This window comes from Ciconia boyciana, chromosome 4 (assembly GCF_034638445.1).
Source record: "Ciconia boyciana chromosome 4, ASM3463844v1, whole genome shotgun sequence".
NCBI lineage: Eukaryota > Metazoa > Chordata > Aves > Ciconiiformes > Ciconiidae > Ciconia > Ciconia boyciana.
This window is the reverse complement of record NC_132937.1, coordinates 26,495,920-26,518,174: the sequence shown is the minus strand read 5'-3', so window position 1 is coordinate 26,518,174 and position 22,255 is coordinate 26,495,920. Positions and strand designations below refer to the sequence as shown.

The 22,255-nt window shown below is 43.6% G+C and overlaps 1 protein-coding gene across 12 annotated transcripts in view; it reads right to left on the bottom strand.

Moving 5' to 3' along the window:
- Nucleotides 1–20,279, bottom strand: part of TCF4 (transcription factor 4) — a 243,023-nt gene extending 222,744 nt beyond the window's left edge. For 2 of the 12 annotated variants that reach the window (XM_072861042.1, XM_072861051.1), the window contains exons 1-3: nt 19,588–20,257; nt 17,856–17,947; nt 16,074–16,146 (exon numbers count right to left, since the gene is read on the bottom strand). In XM_072861042.1, coding sequence (XP_072717143.1) covers nt 16,074–16,146; nt 17,856–17,927 — 145 coding nt within the window. In that variant the 5' untranslated portion in view covers nt 17,928–17,947; nt 19,588–20,257. Of the gene's footprint in view, nt 1–16,073; nt 16,147–17,855; nt 17,948–18,524; nt 18,581–18,846; nt 18,947–19,587 lie in introns of those variants that run through there. The other 10 variants (XM_072861050.1, XM_072861049.1, XM_072861043.1 and 7 more) reach the window with 9 other exon arrangements.
- Between the last annotated feature and the right edge of the window lie 1,976 nt (nt 20,280–22,255).

Below are 22,255 nucleotides of genomic sequence, written 5' to 3'. Positions count from 1 at the left end.
TTTCCAGAGGAAAATACCACCGAGGCTCACTCAAAAGGGAATTACTGGTAAGCTTCTTAGGTGCAAGCCCCGAGCCAAAATTAATCTTGAGACAATTAGATCCAACCCTATTCAGCAGAAGACAGTTAAGCCCAAAGCTGTAGAACCAACCACCGCTGAAAATGGACTTTGATGGTCGGTCCAACTAAAGGAAGCGGATGAATGGATGCTTACACAGAGCAGGTACTCCACAAGAGCTGAATGTTCCAAAGATCGAGTTTACATTGGGGCCCTCTGGCAAACACCAGAATCAGAGAGTGAAAAACAAACAAATATTGTTATGCCTTAGCAAACCTTATTAATTTCAGAAATTACAACCTCTGAAACCAATGCCAACAATTAGGAATCAGAGATTGTCCTTTGGTTGTCATCTTAAAAGCTCAAAGAGGACTATATCTACAGACCTGAAAGAAGATAATTGTTGGTTAGACTTCTGTTTGTGACCATCAGAAATGTTACCTTAATTTGGCCTTAATGACCTATAATCTCTTTTAGCATATGGCTTTTAGAATGGTTATTATTCAGCTTGATCTATGGCTATAATGGAGCAGAACAGAACTGTGGGTATAATTAAAATAAGTTCCTGTAAAAGTGGAATATGTAGTACATTGCTAATGTGTAAATGACTAAATAACTTAATTAGGTGAAATGAAGTGCACTTATAACCACAGATGCTTAAGCCGAATCATGATAATGTTGTGTGTGTGAATATATTTTTTTAAATATGTTTATAACCCAAACAGTAGGACAAGGAAATACAAAGTGTACACTAGTTATAAGGATGGCAGCGAATTTTTTAAAGGGAAGTTTCCGTTGCAAATTAATGGGAAGCTGGTAGAGAAAAATCATTTTTAAATCACTTCAAACCGCTGCAAGGAAACAACTTTTCAATGGGCTGTTCCAATCCCTTCAAACATCTTCTCCCAGCAAAATCTCAAGCAGAGTATGAGAGAAAACTATTCTTCTGGGCAAGCCTAAAAGAATAAATAAATAAAGGGAGCCCTCCTTTTCCAAGCCCACCTATTCATATCATGCCTGTACCTATCTCCTTCATTAGCATGAGTATGTAGGGCAATGAAATGTATAAATCTGCAGAATACAGGCAGACAAAGAGCCCGATCCTTCTCATAGGGAAGCCGGCAGGAAAATTCCCGTTGCTTTCAACATCCGAAAGACCGGGTTCCAACTCAGGGGGAAAAGCACATAAAGTGCACTTGACGATTCAAAACATGGGTCTGATCTTGACAGTCTTCCATCTGAGACTGTCAAACTGAATATGAGAAGCTCTAAAAATCACTTACAGCACTTGTATTCATCGATTCATCCATATTCATTCTTCTTCTATCACTGAATCCTTACTGTAGGTGAATGTAACATAACCATGAGCATGATGAGGAGATGAATAAGACAAATTATTGAATGTGTGCTTGAAGGAGGCTTCAGCCAAATAAGCAACCAGGAAATGTGTACTTTAATTTTACAATGAAAGATGAAAAGGAAGGGTACAGGGCTGTACCTTCACAAGTACCTATGGAGCTGTAGCACGTCTTCTTCCCAGGAAGCAACGATTCTCCTCGCTGCCCTCACTAAAATAAAGATATTTTAGACTTTATCCCATTAGTTTCCTAGCAGAACACAAGATCCTCAGATAGCATAAAATGGCACAGCTCGGTGGGTGTTTGTAGAGTTATGCTGATTTATTCCAGTTGTGGATCTAATAGATTATATAAATCCACCACCACTTCCTTCCGCATGTTATCTATTATTTTTTACTACTCAAAAAGAAAGTCAAGGTTACCAAGTCGCAGTGCCCAGATAACATTTTCCCATCAGTTAACTTTCTCATATTTATTAATTAGCTGCCTCTAATGAGAAGGAGAAGTGCGATATTTGCAGTATTTCTGAGTGAGCCAGACACAAGAAGTGTGAATACCCACCAGAAAAACTGTTTGAGCACAGTTCATAAATCCAGTATTAGACAGTAAGCAGCCAGAATTTTTGATGATTTTCTATAAGGAACTTTTCCAGTTTCACCGATGAGTAAATGAGATGGTCTTCCTTGAAGTCCTCTCAGGAAACTCTGGTTAAATTAGAAAAGATCAAAACCCTTTTCAAGCTGAAAATAATTTGAAAATGCTACAATGAATGCAGGAGAGCAAAATAGCTCTTGTATGTAAGCAAACCCATTTTAAGGCAAAATTTGGACTGAGTCAAAAGTCTCAGAATAACTATTTGGAATCTGTTGCTATTAGTCACCAAGTTGGAATAGAATCAAAAGATGCTAATAATGGAGACGTGCATTCATGACTGCATAGACACCCTGCCACTCGGAAGGAGGCATTTTCTAGGACGCGCTGTTAAGAATGAGATGAAATGGCAATGCAGAGAAAATTTCCTCTCTTAAGGTACAAAGGAGAATTGTACCTCGCAGGAAGGGGAGAGGAGGTGTTTCCCTCTCCCGGGAAGTGTCACCCTCAGAAGAGACTCCATTTCACATCTCCTCCTTGGGAGCCAACTGAAATCAATTAACTCTGCAACTGGAACCAATTAACCCTCTAAAAAGCACAACACCAACACAGTGGCAGTCTTTAATAAATGTAATAAATACATAAATAATAACATAAAACGCTGCAGCGAGAGAACAGTTTTCCAGTCTATATGACGTGGGCTCTTGATTCTTCAGAGACATAAGGATGAAGGATTTTGTGTTCTAAAAAAATAAAAATTTAAAAAAAAAAAAAGGATTCAAGTAGACCCAGGGGACTTTTAAGACGGGATTCATCTCATTTGACTTTAGCCGTCTAAAAAGCAGACATCTAGTCACCGAGCTGTCTTTACAATCAGTATATGAAGAGATGGATACCTTGAAAGAGCCATCTTAAACCCTTATCTTAAAAAGGGATAAGCCTCCCTATCTCTTCACAGGCACCTATGTCTCTCCACCGACATCGGAGGCACCTAGATGATTACGTTCGATTAAGACGCCAGGCTTTGACGAAAGTCACAGTAGGCAAGATGGGTGCCATCTGTGAACACACGAGCAAGCGAGCAGCCCCGTCCTTCCCTCTCACAGCACTCCCCTCGCTCGCATTCGGGAATTCTCCCATCAGCACCAATGAGAGACCAGGAAGAGGGCTATCTCTCAAATACATTTTTTAGTGTTATGTCTGTTGTTTTTAAAATTCACTTCTATTTTTATTCAGCATTGTTATTTTTTCAAATTGACTTCTGATAAATACAACAGACAAATTTGAAAATGTTCTACAGATTATCCATTTTCATTTTTGCTCTTAATTTCCTGTTGAACTAGGACTTTTAGACAGCAATGGACAGGGAAGAGGCTTAAGCAGAAAAATGTGATTGTACAAATATTAACAAAATGGCCAAGCGACCCCAGAGAGCGCACAGTGCTTGCGACCCCTCGCAAGCGCGCTGCAAAGGGCCGGCCAGTGCAAGGGGTTTCATCCCACCCCTGGGGAGGCCACCGAAGTTTATTTTTTCCAGCAGTGGGGATAGGACTGAGCTGAATAAGAGGAAAGAACTCTATATTAAAAAGAATAAAGCTGCTTCTTTTATAATCCTGCACTTTCTATTTAAGCTCTTTCTATTTTGGATTAAGAAAATAACAGCTCTCCATTAGGCGTGGCATTAGGCATTGCCCTGTTTACAAACACATCACAATTTTGCCCAATGGCAGAGCCAGAGGATTTTTTTTTTTTACATTTAAGAATATGTTAAAAACCAGTTAGATATACATTTTCTTAAAGTTTAAAATATCATACTTTTAGTATAATAAATCTCATCACCTCCTCGTAGGCAGATACTATGGGTTCAATGGCCACATAAAACACTTGGGCATTTACAGGCAGTGGGACTCCAGAAGCACAAAAATGCACATAATAATCATGTTATCTGTTTTCTGGTTAAGTTTTGGCTTACAGTGCTTTCAGTTCCTTCCTCCATTCTTATTCCTTCGCTCTTAAATTTTAAATAGACAAGCTCTTCTGCACCCTAAGCAAGGAAACGTTGGAATTAAAGGGGCCAATTTTGAATCAAGGGCTTGAGTTACTGTACTAGTCAGATCCAGACGGCCACACGGTCCAGCGGTGTTTTTTTTCCTGGACGCGGGAGAATCCTTATTTTTGGAAGGTGTTTCGCCAGTGCCCCACATCACACTCACAGCGCAATGGCAGAGCTCTCTACCCTGGATTTGCACTGCAAAAAGACTAAATCTTGCCCCACAGTGTTCAGATAATGAAGGTTTAATGAACTGCAGTGTTTTTCCTGTCCTACAGAGCTTGCATTCACAAGTCCGAGGAAGGAATAAAAACAACTCAGTAAAAGGGGAAGAAATAGAGAAAATGAGATGACAAACATCTGGACAAGCTGGGAACCATGTAAAGGTAAGAAGTGACCGTGCTGCTGATCCAACACTACTGAAATAACCTGGATTCCACTGAATTCTCAACAGAGGCTCAAAAAGAAGTAAAACGTGGGGGTTTTGTTGTTTTTGTTTGTTGTTTTTTTTTTAAATTTGACAACGTTCTTGTGCTTCAGCTAAACTGGGTTTGTGGTTAAAAAAGAAAGTGACAATTTACTGCCAATAATTTTACTGTTAAGGATTAACGCCACAGCCAGGGAACCAGCACTCCCCTGGAAAGGGGGCATCGCCCGAACAACGCACGCGACGGAGAGCCTGTGTGCTGACGAAAGCTGTCCTGAGCTGTGTGTTTACTTTCTGATAATTGGAAATTTTGCCATGTTAACTTCCTAATTGGATATCAACACATTTTCGGTATCTGTTGTACGCTTCAGTCACAGGCAGGGAGATGTGAAGAAGCGTCAGTATTTCACACTGACCAAACCACTTAATCAAATCTAGGCATGAGCATGAACCTGAAGCACTCTCACCACTATGTTGCCACTAGTGCCAATTAACTGCTTCAGTTTTAAAAGACAGAGATAAAAGAAAAAAAACTATGGAATATAAATGAGAAAATTAGGAGAGGGAAAAAGACAATGTCCATTAGTTAATAAGCTAGTTCATAAATTAAATGCTCTAATTTGTGGTGTTTACAAAATATCTAATTTTAGGAACATGAATTTTCCTCTGTTTAAACAACAACACACAGTATTTCCTAAGTAAGTAAATCTTTCCGAAGAGTATAAAATCAACAAAGCGATTAGGCACAGAAAACAAAAGTTAAGCAATGCATTTGCTAACAACTCTGATCCTGCAGAATAAAGCATTATCTAGTCTTTAATCAGGACTTAACACATAATTTTTCCCGAAGGACTGTAACGGACAAAATACTGTTAAATAAAGTTGGCTTAGGAGGGCCCAGACTAGCACAAAGAACACAAGTGGTCCTGAACAATATGAGTTTAAGGCAAACCAAAACCAACTGCTCTGGCAACAGACAGCAACTAGTAACTGATGCTAGTTAGCACAAGAAGATCAATTTGTAAGGTCTGACTAGAAAAGCTGCATCGGTGGTATAGGAGCAAAATGAAAGCATTGCCTGACAGGTTACAGTCACATTGGGAATCACAGCACATGCAATTTATTTCTATTTATAAGAGCAGGAAAAAGTGTTTCCCAAATCTTTGCTTCCATTTCTCCTTCAATCCTCTGCCACAAACATTCGGATGCTACTGAAAAAGTATCCTAGGTCTGAAAAATAAAATAATGTTTCAGAGTCAGATGGAGTCATACCACAGAATTTGGTACCATTTCTCATGGAGAGGCCATTCACAACCTCGGGTTGACTACACAGTCAGTATTCATTGCAAAGGAGCAGATTTCAGAAAGGCTACGTCACAACGCTTGTCTAAATTTCAGGTAGAAGTGATTTATGCTATATGAAATGCTGTGTGAATGAGGTTTTGCAGTATTGTTAAGTCTTGAGAGTCCAAATCATCTCCCCTGTGCACATCCCAAGCAAAATAGTTAATCCTGGAGAAGCAGGAGTGGCAAAGAGCCGGGATCCTCCCGCACACACGGCAGGGAGAGCTTCGGGGCGAACCCAGGACTCGCTACGATGGTCTCACGGCTGCAAACCTTAATCAAGCTATTAGGCCACTTTCTTTCCTTTCAGGAGGTCTGATGGTGAATCTGCCTTATCACGAACGCAGCAGTCTCATCCCTGCCCTTCTCTCAAAACGTCTGCAGCATTTAAACAGTTACAAGGCCTAATGGACAGCAGTCATCTAAGGATAAGGAGCGTTTATTCCTAATGCAACGTACCTCGAGCAGCACGGCACTAAGTATTTACTCTGCATTTCAGGATCAGCTGCTACATGCTATAATTAAGTATGCAGATCTATAAGGAGCTAAAAATAATTTAATAGTTATTTCTGTATTATAACCGTAAACGCAAGCTTCACTGCTGTCACTTCTCCCTTTAACAAGAATCCCCTCATAAATGAGGAAACCTATGCTATACCCTGCAGAACTGCCAGCAGAGACGGGCCACGCTCACGGGTACTCCCAAATCACGTTATCACATGAAAGTTCACCCAAACAGCCTGGTGGTACTGGAATTGCAGAGACAGCCTATGTCACAGCCTCATCCCTGCATGTCTTTGTTTCTAAAATACTGAAGAAACTCCCTTTTGTGTAGTTTCATTAGACACCGATATTTCAGCCTCTCCTCTGTCAGATCTCGCAGTCATTTCAAATAGGAACTGCGCCCAAGGAACAGCATCAGATCTTCATAAAGAGGCAGGCAGGAGAAGAGTCACGGGGAGGAGCGCTGCACATCGTATTAGAGTTTGGGGAATCTATTGGGGTTTGTTGTATTTGTAGAACAACTTGCTTCCAGGCTGAAAGTGTATATGCCAGCCTTCCGCCCAGCTCAAGCGCTCAGAGCCAAGTCACAAACTTACCAGAAAGGTTTGTAATGGAAATGCTGACAGACCCTTAAGTCTAGTGGCACTGGCAGGTGCTCCCACAATACAAGAACATAATTCAATCAAGCTTTGGGCTGACGTCACGAAGCACAAAACAACTCAAATGCTTTATGAACAGTACCAGAACCCCCGAGATTCAATTACAGTCTTGATATTCGATCAGGAGTCATACTTAGCTGTTTTTAATATAACAAAACCTTTGTACCAGTTATTTATCAAATAGGTCGATCGTATTTAAATGTACAGTCAGAGGAAAAAGTGCATCGTGCCATGTTAACCTGACAATCCCAAATCTTCAGGAACAAGACAGGCTTTTATTCAAGAAAAACAGCACCAGGAGAGAGTCTAATTTTTATATACTACAGGACAAAAAAGAACTGAATCCCTATTTTCTTAGGGATTACACACATGCCTAAGAATTAATTCAGTGATTTCAATTTTTTTCCATTTTTGGACCCCTAAAATTATCCTGGCGGAGGTACCGATCGCTGCATAGTGAATGAAATATGCAATAGGTTTTTTATTTTGTTTTTTAAAAAAAAAAACCAAACTTTGCTGGAACCCAGCAAAGGAAATAGCCCATGGGCCTGAAAGAATATGCTGTAACAGTAAGAATGCAAAGGTAAAATCTCCTGTTCAAAGCCTCCCTGGTTCCGCACTCGCATGAACGAAGCACCGTCCAGGGAAGAACCCCTTCTGCATCAGGCCTGAGAAGATCACCTTCTGCGGCTCCTCGTACACACACACGACGAAGCAGGGTGCTGTACACAAGCACAACGAAGCAGGGTGCCATATACACACACATACGACGAAGCAGGGTGCCAAGGGCGGCACTGGCAATGGGAAGTGTGTTAAAGGGCAGGAAGGGACGGAGCTGCTGGGAAGGCTGTCGGCAGCGTGCCGGCTCGCAGGCAGCAGATGACAGCCTGCCATTGCTCACAGAGCCCCAAGCAAGAGCGACTTCGCCTCTCCCAGCAGCCAGAGAGCGCGAGAGCCTCGGCTCCTCTGCCCCTGCCTCGGCACAACGCGGGCACCCACGCCAGGGCCGGCGGTGTCCCCTTCTGTGGTAGCAACTTACGCGCTGACGCAGATCTCGAGCGAAACCCTGAATGAAGGAAATGAAGCCCAGATGCCAGGCCCACTGAAGCCAGCTGAAAATGCGAGCGGGCTTTCAGCGAGGAGAGGACCAAGCGACTACCGAACACGCAAGGGCAGCGCCCGGCATCTCTCCCCGGTACCCTGCTGAGACGGCGGAGCAGAAGGCACCACCAAGTGCCAGATACATCATCTTAACCTCCGAAGCCTTTTCACCAGGTGAAAAGAAAATCATTATATTCAACAAATCAAGTCTTAGGGGATTAGACAAATTCCACAAGAGTACTCTGCAAATACAGCAGCGCGTGTGAAGCGCTGTTTCCAAAATAGATCAATACCCAGCATGGACAACAATAGATTGCAGCTACGTATTGTCATTACTACCAATAGTAGTCTTGAAAGACATCGTTAAACGGTGACTGTCACAATAGCTCTCATACGAACAATGCTGTTACTGCACCTTCACATGAAATACTTTCTCACTGCTCTGAAATCCACCAAGATAAACCCATTTTTAAATACACCTGGTTGTTTGATATGCAGATCAACTGCACTAATGTTTACCTTGGCAGAAAGAGTAAATATGCCAACCTTTCTCAACACTTTTCCTATTTCTGTAAGTTTGCTAAGAAAAGAAATTACACAACAGCCTTTGAAAACATTAGAAAAACTATCTAAGAATTTGGTCATTGCCACACCTCTGCTTTGCCAAGAAGCACTAGGCAGAAAGCTTTCACTGAAAACAGGTTAAAGAAAATTTAGCAGGCTAGTGATACAAGACCACGGATTTGCGCCCTGGCGCAACCCCCAGAGTCACAGGTTTGAAAACCTTTGAACGGCACAAATGGCGAGAGGCAGATTTCGGCATTTGGGCTGGATCCCGTGAGGCACACGATACCTCCCAGGTGACAAAAAAGCTGGAAGCCCCTCAACATCTCATTGCCTCAGACTGACGGCCAGCATCAGCTGCAGAAAGGCAGATGAGGAAATTTGGTAGTGACTTTTACTTAGCGGTTAATAGTACAGAATAAATAACACCAAATTAAATTATTCAAGGGACTCGTTTTAACTGTTGTTATTCCTCCTTTCTTCCGAGGTGCAAGAGGAACTCCACGGACTACCTACAGACACTGGCAGATGGTACATATTATTCCATGTATGTTAATTTTATATGCCTACATCTTCAGCAGGACATGTAAAACATTCCCAGGCTATGCCAGCTCTTCTCTCTGATGACCACACAGTGAGCTTACTTGAACTAGAAATTTGTCTGAGCCACGACAGTGTGGTCTGGCTGGGGGGATCCGTCTCACCTAGCCTTCGACAGCCAGAACACAGCAAGCTACGCCTCAGCAAATCGCTAGGTCCTTTGGTGGAGAATAGGCATCGCCAGAAAATGATTCACAGCGCTGATCTGAAACGCCTTGGGGCCATCTCTCCTCTGCCAGCTATGAGGAGCCCTAGGAGATGCAGGCACCTGACTTTTGTAAGGCTGCATTTCATAAGCTTGAAAACAATAGGCTGCCTCCGATTCAGGACATAAAAAAATAATTTCCACTTCTTGAAATGTAATTTCTATCCCTTTTTAGTTCTACTTTGATTATGTCCACCGCCCTGGTATCATTTATCTGGGAAAATTTTGGTAAAAGATCTTTAAACCATTACAAACACATACCCTGTTCCTTATTAAACAATTGCAGATCTGTTATCTTGGCTTATGGGAACTGATCTAAATAACATCATGGTATCAAACACTGAAAACCACAGGCCTGGGGCCACCGGGGCTCTACTCTTTTTCTGGGCCTTGCAAAGACACAGATTTCCAGATACAAAATGTAGTTTACCATTAGAAGTAAATGTTTGATCTGTAAAGCTTACAAAATGACTTTGTTTATCATAGCAGATGAAAAAAAAAAAAAGGAATAATTTTAAACTCAAAACAAAACTGTTTATATGACAGCTTTTAGTGCTCCATGATTCTATGCATTTAAGAGAGATTCAAGCAATTAACAGCATAAACTTTCATTACATAGTTCTATTATATATGTTTATGTGACTTAGTTGTTCATCTGTTATTTAAGTGATTTCCTCATTACAATAGTATAGTAAAGATATTTGCTGATCTTGTCAAAAAATGTCAAGCAGTTCATTCGCAACATTCCTGGGATCCCAAAGCGTGTGCTGAAATCCTTTTACTTACTAGGTAAGTAAAATACCAAAGCAATTCCAAAATTCAGTAACAGTTTAAATCGGGGGGGGGGGGGGGGGGATAAATTAAATCATATGTTCTTTCTGCAGTAGCCAAAAAATAAGTGTAAGTGGTGAAAGATTGAAATTTGTGTGACCTGGTGTTCACAAGATGCACAGGCTGACAATTATTTGTGCCTATATAATGTTTCTTGGGAATTCAGTCAATGGAAGCTGCATTTGCCTATGACAAAAATCAATACGAATTTGGGAGTGGCACAAGTACAAATCTAATGGGAAGAAGCCAAATTGTACCTCACACGCTCCCAAATGCCTTTTTTTCCTGCATCCCTTACTGAACACATTAGACAAGCTTTGTACTCCTACTTAATTCCAAGTCAGACCTAAGTTCACTGGTGGTTTAACAGATACACTTTGTTCACAGATACCTCGTATCCACTGAATAATCTGAAACATTATTTCTGTTACTGCTAAATTTGGCAATGGCAGGCACAAACGTCTCCTCCAAGTGACATTTGGCTGGATCTGGCCCCCAAGCATTTCAGTCTCTCAGACAGCTAATGTCTATGTTTTTGAATTATTAAATATATTCAGGAGTCTTGACAAGGTAGACACGCCATGATTATGACAAAAAGTATTTAAAAAAAAAAGCTACAGTATCCAACAGGCATGACTGAACTGTTTCAGATACAATTTGCTTAGATCAGATCCAATGCAACCTTTTTGCAGAGTGTTTGTTTAGATGCTCTTCCATTTAATAAGGCTAGTTTTCTTCCAACATCAGAAATCAAGGGGATTCATGTCTTTTTTTCTTTGTCTTTTTTTTTTTTTTTTTTAATTACCAAGATAGGACCTTAGCTTCCAGATTTAAATATACGTGAGTGATTGTAGGTGGCTGTGTCTCTGGAACGTCCTCTGCAGGATACACTCAGTTTGCCACTGTGAGCAAGATCCAAAGTCAGAAGTAACCTCTCTTCTTTGTAACTAAATATTTAGCTCCTCCAAGTATGCACTGCGGTGTCTCAGGCCAATTCAAATACCATAGCGTGGGTCTTTTTCTGCCCCCACAGTACTCTCTTTAATAGGACTCGGAGGGGAGGAGGATCGAACGCTTCACAAGTAAACATAGCTGGAAGGATGGGAGGTAACTAGCATTCTTCTTCTTCTTAATCATAATTACGAAACATTAGGGATGAAAAATATGGAAGCAGTTGCCTTTGTGTATCTACGTAGCTAAAGCCTCAAGTATTTTTCAACAGGCAAAACAAGAGAAGAGTGTCACAAAGCACAGCCACGGGCTAGCAGCAGCAGAGCCAGACTGGGCAAGGGGACGGAGGGTCTGGGGCTCGGAGGTGCCGTGCCCTGCACACCGGCACGCTGGAGACCTGGAATGGCGCCTGGCAAAGGCAGGAATGTGGTGCAACACGCAAGCAAAGCCAACACCCAGATTCAGTCATAATTTTCAGTGTTTTCTGACATATACCATCACAAACGCGGGCTACCCTTCAGAGTCACCTATGGAAGTGCAATAGCTATGCACCTACTACACCTCTTTTCCTTCATTATTAAAAGTGCTTTTCTGATCCATATGCTTAAAATTTCTCGTGTATTAATTTTTTTCTTTTGAATAGCAATTCTGCATCATAGCCCCCAAAATAAATTGCATTATTTCAAAATCCTCCCTGGTAAAGGGTGTACGTATTCTCCCCTAGCACACACACGCATTGTTCCTACTGACACTAACGGGACCTGTGCACCATCCTGAGGTGTGCCTACCCCAAGTGGCTCTCAAAACATTTTCAAGATAAAGATTGTATTTAGCTTCAGTTTTTCTGATGATCCACCAATAACAGCAAAATTATGCACCTTTCCCAGAAGGCCACACTCCAAAAATGAACTGTACTTAAATAGCTATATTTGGTTATCATTTACTCACAGACACATCAAAAGTAAAAAAAGGACTTCAAAATCAAGCTGAATTTGTGATTCCCTAGTTAAAGATGTATTAATTTGTAATCGCTGTTATTCTAATGCAGGACAAGCCCTAATCAAACTAATGGCAAAATGAAAAGCAAGCCTTTAAATCCTTTAAACTGACTTTGCTTTATTCAGTGATGTCTGTGCTAGCAAAGATTTTTGATTTTTTTGTGTGCAATAGGAATGGCCAATCATAAGAATTCAGTTATTCTACTGCTACTCACACCCACACAATAGTCAAACATATACATAGTGGGCAATCTATACCAGATGCTTGAAAACGTAGGTAAAATTAAATACTTAAAATAGAAGAAGCAGAAATTGAACATAATCAGGAAGATGTGGGCTTTGATTAACGGTTCAAAAACTGAAATATGCCAAATGTGACAGACCTAGCAAATTCTTTAGCACCACAATTGTTGGAAAATTGCTTCAAAATCCATTCCCAAAATCAAGCACCAGCGATCATCATCTTCCCCTAATTTTACATTGGCTCGCACTTGGATTATGACAAATGCTTTTACTGCGGAAGCTAAGGTAAACTATTTAGAAAATTTTAGAAGATCCGGGAAAATGAATTTTATTTTGGCAACTGTCCTAAAAAAGGAAAAAAAAAAAAAAGGATAAAAAAAGAAAAAAGAAAAACCCGGCTTCATGCTAATGGATGTGCATTGTTCAATTTAAGTAACAGGTATTAAATCACTTTACAAATACAGTATAAATTTGAGGTAACTCCAGGGGAGTTTTCTTAAAAATCATTTCAGTCTTCACCAATGCTCCCTGTTAAGGTCAGAGTCTCTAAACCAGCATGGCTGAATTGTTTTAGTGCTCTCTGCTGAACACCTGCAAACATCAAACAAAAACTCCTGGTCCTTTACTGGGTTGACAAAAGCCTTTCATGTGAAAAATGCTCCATGGGAATGTCACGGCTGTGGCTCAGGTTACATTCCTTTCTCCCTTGCAGCCCTCACCATTTCTTAACATGGTAAGAAGCCATGTTTGTGAAATTAAAGATTAAAAGGAAATGTGGCTTTACTTTATTTTCATTCACACATTACAAATCACAATAGAGGATCATATATTAGATGAGTAAAAAGCTATTAAGATGACTTTAAGCATGAAATATTACCACACTTCCTAAAGTACAGTTAGTTTCACTTCACTGCTTGGGATTCCTTTTCTTTGGGGTCTTTTTTTTTTTTCCTTCTCCCCCCTAAAAGAGAAGTTGCAGGTTAATGAAGAGGAATGACATCTGCAGGTCCCCATCTCAGTAAATATAATTTTTAAGAGGGGACCATTAAGAGAAGGTCAGCTCAAACTTCAGAAGGGCATCTGTCCAGGAGGAAGAACAGGCTGCATTCGGATCGCTAAAATTCCGTATTATCAATATGCATAATTAGAATAATAAACTGTGTTCATATGTTATTAATGGAGCTACCTTTAATCCTGCCATACAGTTATAGGAAGCATCTCTTGAAGCAGTTGTCTGGGCGCTATCACATCAAATCTGAATTTCTCAAGTCCTGGCTCATTACAACACCGCACACCAAACATTCTTAAGAAGCAAGACTCTCGCACACAGCTAGCTGGCCAGCAAAAGCACAGGGAAACAATAGCCACGCTTCTCCTTCACACAGCTGTATCTTCAGGCCACACATCCACCCCCTCACCGAGTGTCGGTGAGGGGCAATTCACTGATACCTAGATTCTGACAACTTTTTTGAAATCACTGATCCCTCACTACAAAACTCCCTGTCTAATAACCAAGCACCAGATATTTATATAGCAAATTCAAAACGATTTTCCCCGAGAAGAGCGTACCCTGTGCTGCATGCCATTGTGCAAACAATCTACCAACACACAGTACACTTGCCTTTATCAAGCAGGGTACTTCACCCTCCACCATCAGAGACTGGCGTATTCAAGCATTTACACGTTGTTACAGTGTGGGAGAGTTCAGGTGTTATTTTAAATGGTCTGTAGCTTAATATTACTAACTTACTTCAGCTCGCTAAATTATTTGTATATCTAAAATGATGCGTCAAAGTTACTTTAATGCTTTCAGATTTAGAGACATTAAAAAACAATATAACCCCTCGATTTCACTCACTGTTCAGATTTGCTACCCTGTGGTATTTCTGATCAGAATGACTTCATAGATGAGGTTTACGATGCATTTATTAAATGTAACTATCTAGTCAATTGCTGTTAGTCCAAGTGTTAGTTGCTGCATTGACTGGTATATAAGCATGACAAATTGATTTGTCTGGCACAAACACTCTTCGCTTCTCTCCAGTGAAAACAAATACAGTGAATATTATGTATTCGGTTAAATCGGTTATTAAAATTATTTAATTCGGAAAATGACAAAAAATAGGATTAAAATCTTTAGCTTGTGGGATATAAGGCAAATTATGTTTGGAAAGTTTTTCAAACCTAACAGTAAAATTCTCCAAGTCACTATATGCATAATATAACCAAATTTGTGAAGATAAAACAAAACCACATTATTATTTTGAAAGTCTGAATAGAATAAAATTCACAAAATGAGTGCTTAATAATTGTAGGCGGCATTTGGTCTAGTATCTTAAAAATGTATATTACAGACTACCTTCAAATTAGGAAGTCCTTCTTTGGAGATACAAAGTTAATTGACGTACTAGTGCATTTAATAAAAATGGCTATACTGAACACACAGAAGAGGTTCCTTTAATTGAGGACAAACTGCAAATACCAGGCATGAAACCATATGCAATGACGTGTTTATATCTAGATATCCACTGGCAGTTTGCAGTGAAGACTTGTCCAAATTTACCATCTGATTTAGAACAGTACTCTGTGTATAACAATACTACGTACAGTGTGTTGGTATGTGTAATTGCCTGTGCTTTTAAAACACTGCAACTCTCTAACCGGAGATGTATTTGTGTCCTGTCCAAAACACCACATCCGCAAGGCACGGAACCCTCTTAAACAAACTTCATAGAAGAGTAAGGAAATTTCAAATGCGTAAGTATCTTTCCTAGTTTTACTTCTAATTTGTCAGGCATATAAAAGCCTCTATATAAAACTTTAGTTGCCAGGCAATTATTGTACACATATGTTCTACCGCAAAGAGCTCTGATATTTCTTTTGTCATCAAACAGGACTCCTGTTTTTATGGAATGCAGAAGTTGCCCATATAGTACTACTACAGCCAAATAAACAAACATACAAACAAACAAATCTTCCAGTTAAATTTCAGGGGCTCTTGAAAAGCAGTCAAATATTTAGAAAGAAAATGCCCTAATTTCCACCAGGAAAAGAAACTAGCCTGAAGATTTTAATTCCCCGAAAAATATTCCATCAGCAAGCAGTCATCTCTAATACTAAAGAGTTCTTTTCCCGGAAGAGGTTGGTGTTTATACTCGGATACTTGCTTATTTATTTATTTAATTTAAGCAGCCTTCAATTCTTATTCACAAAATTAATTCTCAAGCAAGACGTTTTGATTATCATTTCTGACACACAAAAGATAGCATCTGAAATTGTAAATAAAAATCTCCCATGCTCAATTTTAAAAAGAAAAAGATTTAAGCTAGCTCACCTTGAACAATTACACAGAGGAGAAGTTTAAGGGTTTTAAAAAAAAATGATAAATGTATGGAAATACTGTGAAAATGTCCCAGTCTTGTGGAAATAATAATAATAATAATAGCAGCAGCCAGCGCTTAGGAATAATTCTGCTCAAATCTGAAAGAATCTGCTCCCCAGAAGATATTAACACAACACAACAAAGGTAATACCTATGGATAAATAACTAACAACATTTAAACTGCATACGAAACAAAAATTTTACATACTTGAGCCAGTAAAATGTCCACTTGCCAAGGAAGTTGGTCCATTTTTCCCACTGCTCACAGGAGGTGAAAACATCTAAAAAAAACAAAGAGGCATTACTACTGGAAAACAAGAGATTCGCGAGCCCACTGTTAGTCAAAAGTTCCTTCCACGTTCGCTGTGAACTACGTTAATAGTTTGTCTACCACGAAGCATCATCCCCCCAGACCTGAAAACGAGTCAGTATTTCTTACAGCCCCCAGCAGCCCCTCACCACCATCATCACGTTTTTATTAGGCTCATTAGCTCCCCAAACAATATTCGCTTCCCGAAGAGTTTGAGCAATCCCAGTCCCCAGCAGCGTTATCCAGGCTGGGAAGCGGGGCTCGCTCCCCTCTCCAACTCTCACGCTGACAAAGGCGAAAAAAGTTTTTTTGTTGAAACCTTGGCCATAAATGTAGCAATGTCCATTTCCATCCCGCTTTAGGATTTGCCTGTCATATGTGAACCCAAATAATAATAATGCAAAGTGCCACCTGCCCTAAATTCTCATTTCGCCTCTAACACGAGAGCAATTTGAAGCAAGGCTCTCTCCCTCTCCCCCTCTCTCTCCCTCTCTCTCGCTCCCTCTCTCTCTCCCTAGCATTTATTTCGACCCTAATTGGTTTCTCTCTTCTTCGACGTGTCTAGTGGATAATACGCACCTTCCCTGAGTCAGAGCCTGCAAAAAGCGAAGGAACAAATGGAAAAAGTGCAACAAGCAAAGAGGGGGCTGCAAAGCTGCCTCAGGCTACGTTTCCTGGCCAAACTTCCCCAAGCCATTCCTCCAAAGCAAAGTCTGGAGCAGCAGCAGCAGCAGCAGCAGCAGCAGCAGCAGCCTGAAGCAGCCTCATTTACACGGGGGGGGGGGGGGATCAGGTTTTTGCGGGGTGTTGCTGGTCTTTAGGAACATACATGCATCTCACAGCAAAGTGATTCTCCCCTGAAATAAATAAATAACGGGATAGATAGATACTCCTGACATATTGGGGGGAAGGGAGGGGATGGGGAGAGGAAGGAAGGGGCTGGGAGGGGGAGGGGGAGCCTGACAAAACTAGACAAGTGCACACGTCCGGCTTAACGTCTGGCCTCCAAAGCAGCCCGGCCCAGGAGCAGCCCAAGAGCCCCAAAGTACTTGGGGGTTATTTTTTTAAATTATTTTCTAAAAAGCACCGTCTAGCTGGGGGGGTTCGGAAAAGATTGGAGCAGTTTTAATGACAGCAGAAGCCATATGAGATTTCAGTGAAAACTTTAAACTGAGACAGTCATGGATTTCTTTGCACTTTCCATGTGCCAAAAAATGAAACAAGGGAAGAACTGAAAATAGAATATAAGCAACTAATTAGCAATTAATTAGTCCATGTGCCAACAACGCTATAAAACGTAAAGCACAATAAAAGTGCTAGATATTGTTATTAACTAATGATGAGAAATGTTCGTTTTTAGGGGCGTCTCTTTTCGTACGAATTATTTCAGCCATCCAAGACATGAAAATAAGCTCTGAACACGATTGCATCTCCCATCACATACAATAAGAAATAATAAAAAGACTCTAATGTTTGTTTTTCTTTTTTTTTTTTTTTAAGCAAAAAGATATTTACCACGGTTCTAGCTGCTGATTAAAAATTGCCCAATGTACTTAGATCATAGTTTTGTTTTGTTTTTGTTGGTTTGGTCGGTTTGTTGTTTTTTTTTTTTCCAGTTTAACAGATCAGCTAGAAGATATTTTTTTACAGCTGTTGTTAATTTCCACCGTTGTTTCTTACCGCACTGAAATCCAGTAAATCACTCAGTTCTTTGTCCGTCCCTAAGGCAGCCATTCGCTGTTGGTGATGCATTTTAGCAAAATCACACAAACCTAGAAACATGGAAATAACCGCAATCAGAAAGCCAGTCCCGAGCCTTGCAGGAAACACAATCGGATTTTTCAGGGGGTGGGGGTCGGGGGTGGGTAGTTGAGAAGAAGGGAGGGAAAAAAGATGGAGGGGCAGCAAAAACAACAACAACAAAAAAGCGATATTGTATTTCCAGAGAGGCGATCGAAACCCGGGAACGTCCACTCTAAACCCAAATCCGGAGGAGAAAAAAAAAGAGAAAGCCTCGCTCCCGGAGCATCATTTATGCAACAGGAGGTTCAGCGAGGAATGAATGAGGATCCCAGAGAAGAAACTACAGCCATCCGCTCCCAACTTTTTCCCTTCTCCTTCTTCCACGCAAAGTAGCGTTTAGAGGCAGAAACGGCAAATAGCGATAACAGCAAGGGAAAAAAAAAAAAAAAAAAAAAAAGCGATGCAAAGTCGCAGGCTACGGAGGCGCCGGTGCGGAGGGACGCGGGGCGGGGGCGGCGGGGCCGGGAGGGAAGCAGAGAGCAGCCTTTGACAATTAGCCCCAATTTCGAATTTGCGGAGAGGAGGGGGGGTGACAACAACAACAACCCGGGAGCGGCTCGGGCCTGTGCGGAGTCTCCGGTTCCCTCCGAGCGCCCGGGGGGAGGGGAGGAAGGGAAGGGAAGGCAGGGAAAGGAAGGGAAGGGAGGAAGGAAGGAGGGAAGGAAGGGGCGCGCAGCCCAGCGCCCAGCGCCGCGGCCGCCTCGCCGCGGCTCCGCCGAGCGCCGGCCCCGCGGGCAGCGCCGCCACCCACCGCCGGCCCCGCGCTCTCCCGCTCCCGCGCCGGCCCCGCGCTGCCCCGGCGCGGGCCTGCGCCGCCCGCGGAGCGGAGCGCGGGAGCGCGGGGCCGGGCGCCGCGCCGCCTCCGTACCCGCAGATCATGGAGCTGCAGCTCCCGGCCAGCCGCCGCTCCCGCCCGCGCCGCACTTTTGCAGGGATTATACTTTAAATTTCCCCAGCTCGCGCACATACACATGGCAAAGCGAGTTTATACGAGGCTGCAGATACACGTGATGCGCAGACTTTGCCAAGAGGAACAATATTTTTTCCCCTTGTATTATCCAGTCCGGTTTTTTTATTCTGCTTTGTTTTGGTTTGTTTGTGACACACGCACGCACACGCACACCCCCCGTGCCTACAGCTCCATTTCAACCCCGAGCTGTTCGATTTACGGAGAGCATTGCTGCAAACTTTGCAAAATCGGCCCTTCGGTTCGCTTTACGCTCAAGTTTCTGGGGACGATGCCAGCGGCCCCCTCCCCCCGCAGCATGTTATACTTTTATTTTACATTTTGCTATTGCAGGCCCGACACACTCCGCAAAAACTAGTTCGACTTCATTTTCCGGTAGGAAATAAAGCACCGAGTTACCACGCTTCGCGTTTGCACCTTAGTGTCTCTCTCACGCGTGTAATTACACCGTGGATATCTAATGTCTATTGATACACACGAGCAATTATGTGTGCACACACACGGTGTCCCTTCTATTTGCATTTACACATCGAATAACTTGCACCTCTTTTTAAATAACACATCGGGATCGACAATTTAAAAAAAAAAAAAAGAAGAAAAAAAACACAGACAAGTTACTCTAACAGCAAATTGTAACTTTACCTTAAATGGCCACAAATATGTTCACAATATTCCAAGGGGGAAAAAAAGGAACAAAAATAAAAAAAGAAAAATAAAAAAAAGAAGAGAGGAATCTTCTGCCAAAGTGCTTTATTATCTCACACGTGTGTGACCCTCCAAAACCACGAAAAAGTACTGTAAGTGTCAGTCCTGCTCCGGGGTACTCCACAGCTTTACAGGCACCCTACACCTGGCTTTGTTGGGATTTGGGGTTCCCGACCACCAAACGCCCGCCACCAGCTCCCCCACCCAGACAGCCGAGACGCCAGCCAGCCAAAAAAAAAAAAAAAAAAAAGAAAAAAAGAAAAAAAAGGCAAAAAGAAAGGAAAAAAAGAAGGTCCGACAACTTTTCCCTCTATTGTTTTTACAAACACATGGTGACTGACAAACTGCGAGCGCCGTGGCGGCTCGGGGACTTTCCCCTCTGTCCTTCCTTAAAAAAAAAAAAAAGGCAAAACCCCCCGAGCGAGCGCGGAGCCGCCCGTCCCAAACTTGTTCCAAGTTTACAGCGCTCTCCTCCTCCTCCTCCTCACCACCACGGCCTCCCCCGCGGAGACGCGGATAATAGCATCTTTCCCTGGAAGACACATCGCCAGCCGCTCACATCCGGGCAATGCCCGCCGCCTTATAAGCGCCGCCGCCGCCGCCGCCGCGCCGCTGCTCGCAGACAATGACGAGGGAGGGAGGGAGGCGGGCGGGACGGCGCGGCGCGGCGCGGGGCGACCAAGATGGAGGGGCCCCCCGCCCTCCGCTCCGCGCAGCGCCGCGCTGCGCCGCGCAGCGCCCGCGGAGCAGCGCCCGGGCCGGGGGGCAGGCGGGCCGGCGGGCAGGCTGGCTCCCCTCCGCCCGGCGGGGGGGGGCCGGGGGCCCCGCGTTCCCCCCCCTTCCCGCCTCCTGCGCAGGAACCTGGGAAGGGGTTTGCAGGCTGCTGCCGCTGCCATCCGCCCGGCGGGATGCTGGGGGGGGGGGGGTCGTTTTGATTGTGGTTTTTTAAGTGTAATGGGAGCAGAGCGCGCGGTTCTGACGGTGGGCAAACGGTTCCTGAAAATTAAGACGCAGAAGTGAATGGGAAAGGGCAAAGGGAGCCAAAAGGGAGGGGGGAGAAATGGGGAGGGGGAAGGACCAAAGGAAGGAGGCTGTGCAGGTGGGGGACAGACAGGATGGTCGGACAGGAAGACGGACGGACGGCAGGGCCCGGGCCTGGAAGGGGTGAGGAGAAATAACAAGTGGGGTGCTGCTCTGGGTGGATGGCTGGGGCAGGAGAGCTGCAGACCCTGTTTCTTTCCCTCCACAGCTTGCCCAAGGGTGGTGAGAGGCTCTCTGCGATGAACGAGGGGCTTTCGTGCACCCACATTATTCTGCTGGGCCTAGACATGAAAGCGTAAACCTAAAAGCAGTAATAGAAAAGTACAGGTGCTGTGGATTTAAACCTTTTGGAACCAGCGGGCCCAAAGGCACCCACGCAGTGCTGTGGGACCGGGGAGGATGTCCTGGCCCGGAGCGGGGCTGGGGAGGGCTGCCGAGGGTGGGTACCGCGGGGAAAGCAGCACCGTGGGACTGTGGTGCTGCACGGCAAAGGCTGTGTCCCTGGGGCCTGTCCGGGGGATGCTGCCCACACTTACACCCCCTATAAAACTTTTAGCTTTCTAGATCCCAGGCCTCATTTTCACTGATCTGTATCTCCCCCCTGATCCTCTCCTGGACTGGAGAGATCCTCTCCTGCAGTTTCCACCATTCACACACTGCAGTATGCTCAGAGATACTCTCAGATAAGGGCATGTGGTCATTTGGACCTCACAGGGAAATGGTGAGAGAAAAGCAGAAAGGACTTAAAAGATAAGGGCCTTTCCACAGGGCAGGGAGTGCAGACGTACCACGTAATACGAAAATAAATGTCACCCGGTCAGCACTGGTGCCCCCTCAGCAGTGCTCCAGAAGCTGGCTTCCCACTGACCACCAGGATATCAACGTGGAGCGTCCCCCACGTTGATGTGAACAAGGCCATCTTCCAGCAGGGCCTGAAAACCAAATGAGAAGGGTGCTAAGATGGCTGCCTGGGAGGAGGGTGCCCCTGCCAGCGTGGAGGTTCTCCTGTGGCTGTGTTACACAGGGGTGAGGATACCTGGTCTAGGCGAGGGGTGGACTCCCTCTGCAGCTGGAGGCTGGGTTTGTTCCTGGAGTCAGAACTGCCGATACCGGCTCCAATAGGCTCCTCCCTCAGGAGCACCCAAAGCCACCAGCACCCCCATTTCTCACGCAAAGTAATGGTTCAGAGACAGTACTCGCCTGCTCATCGTGCTTCTAGCTGAACCGACGACCCCCGTGGAAGTCAAGCCAGAGTCCCAAATAGCATCCCTAATGTCTTCTCCTGTTCCCAGCGGGTACTGAACACAGCATCACGTTTGGTGCCTCCAATGACAACTCCATCACGTTGCATACAGGTCAAGGAGGTCCTTCTCTGTACTTCCTTGAGCACAAGTTGCCATGATTTTGCCTGTGCCGCAAGCTACCAAGTACCCATTTCAGAATAGCTTTGCAAAGCTGTTGTGCATCCTGCCTGTAGGGAAGAAGGGCACAGATGTCCCCCCAGCAGGAGGTGACACCCACTGCCACAGGGGCTCCATCTTCCGCCCTGGCCACGACGTTTAGA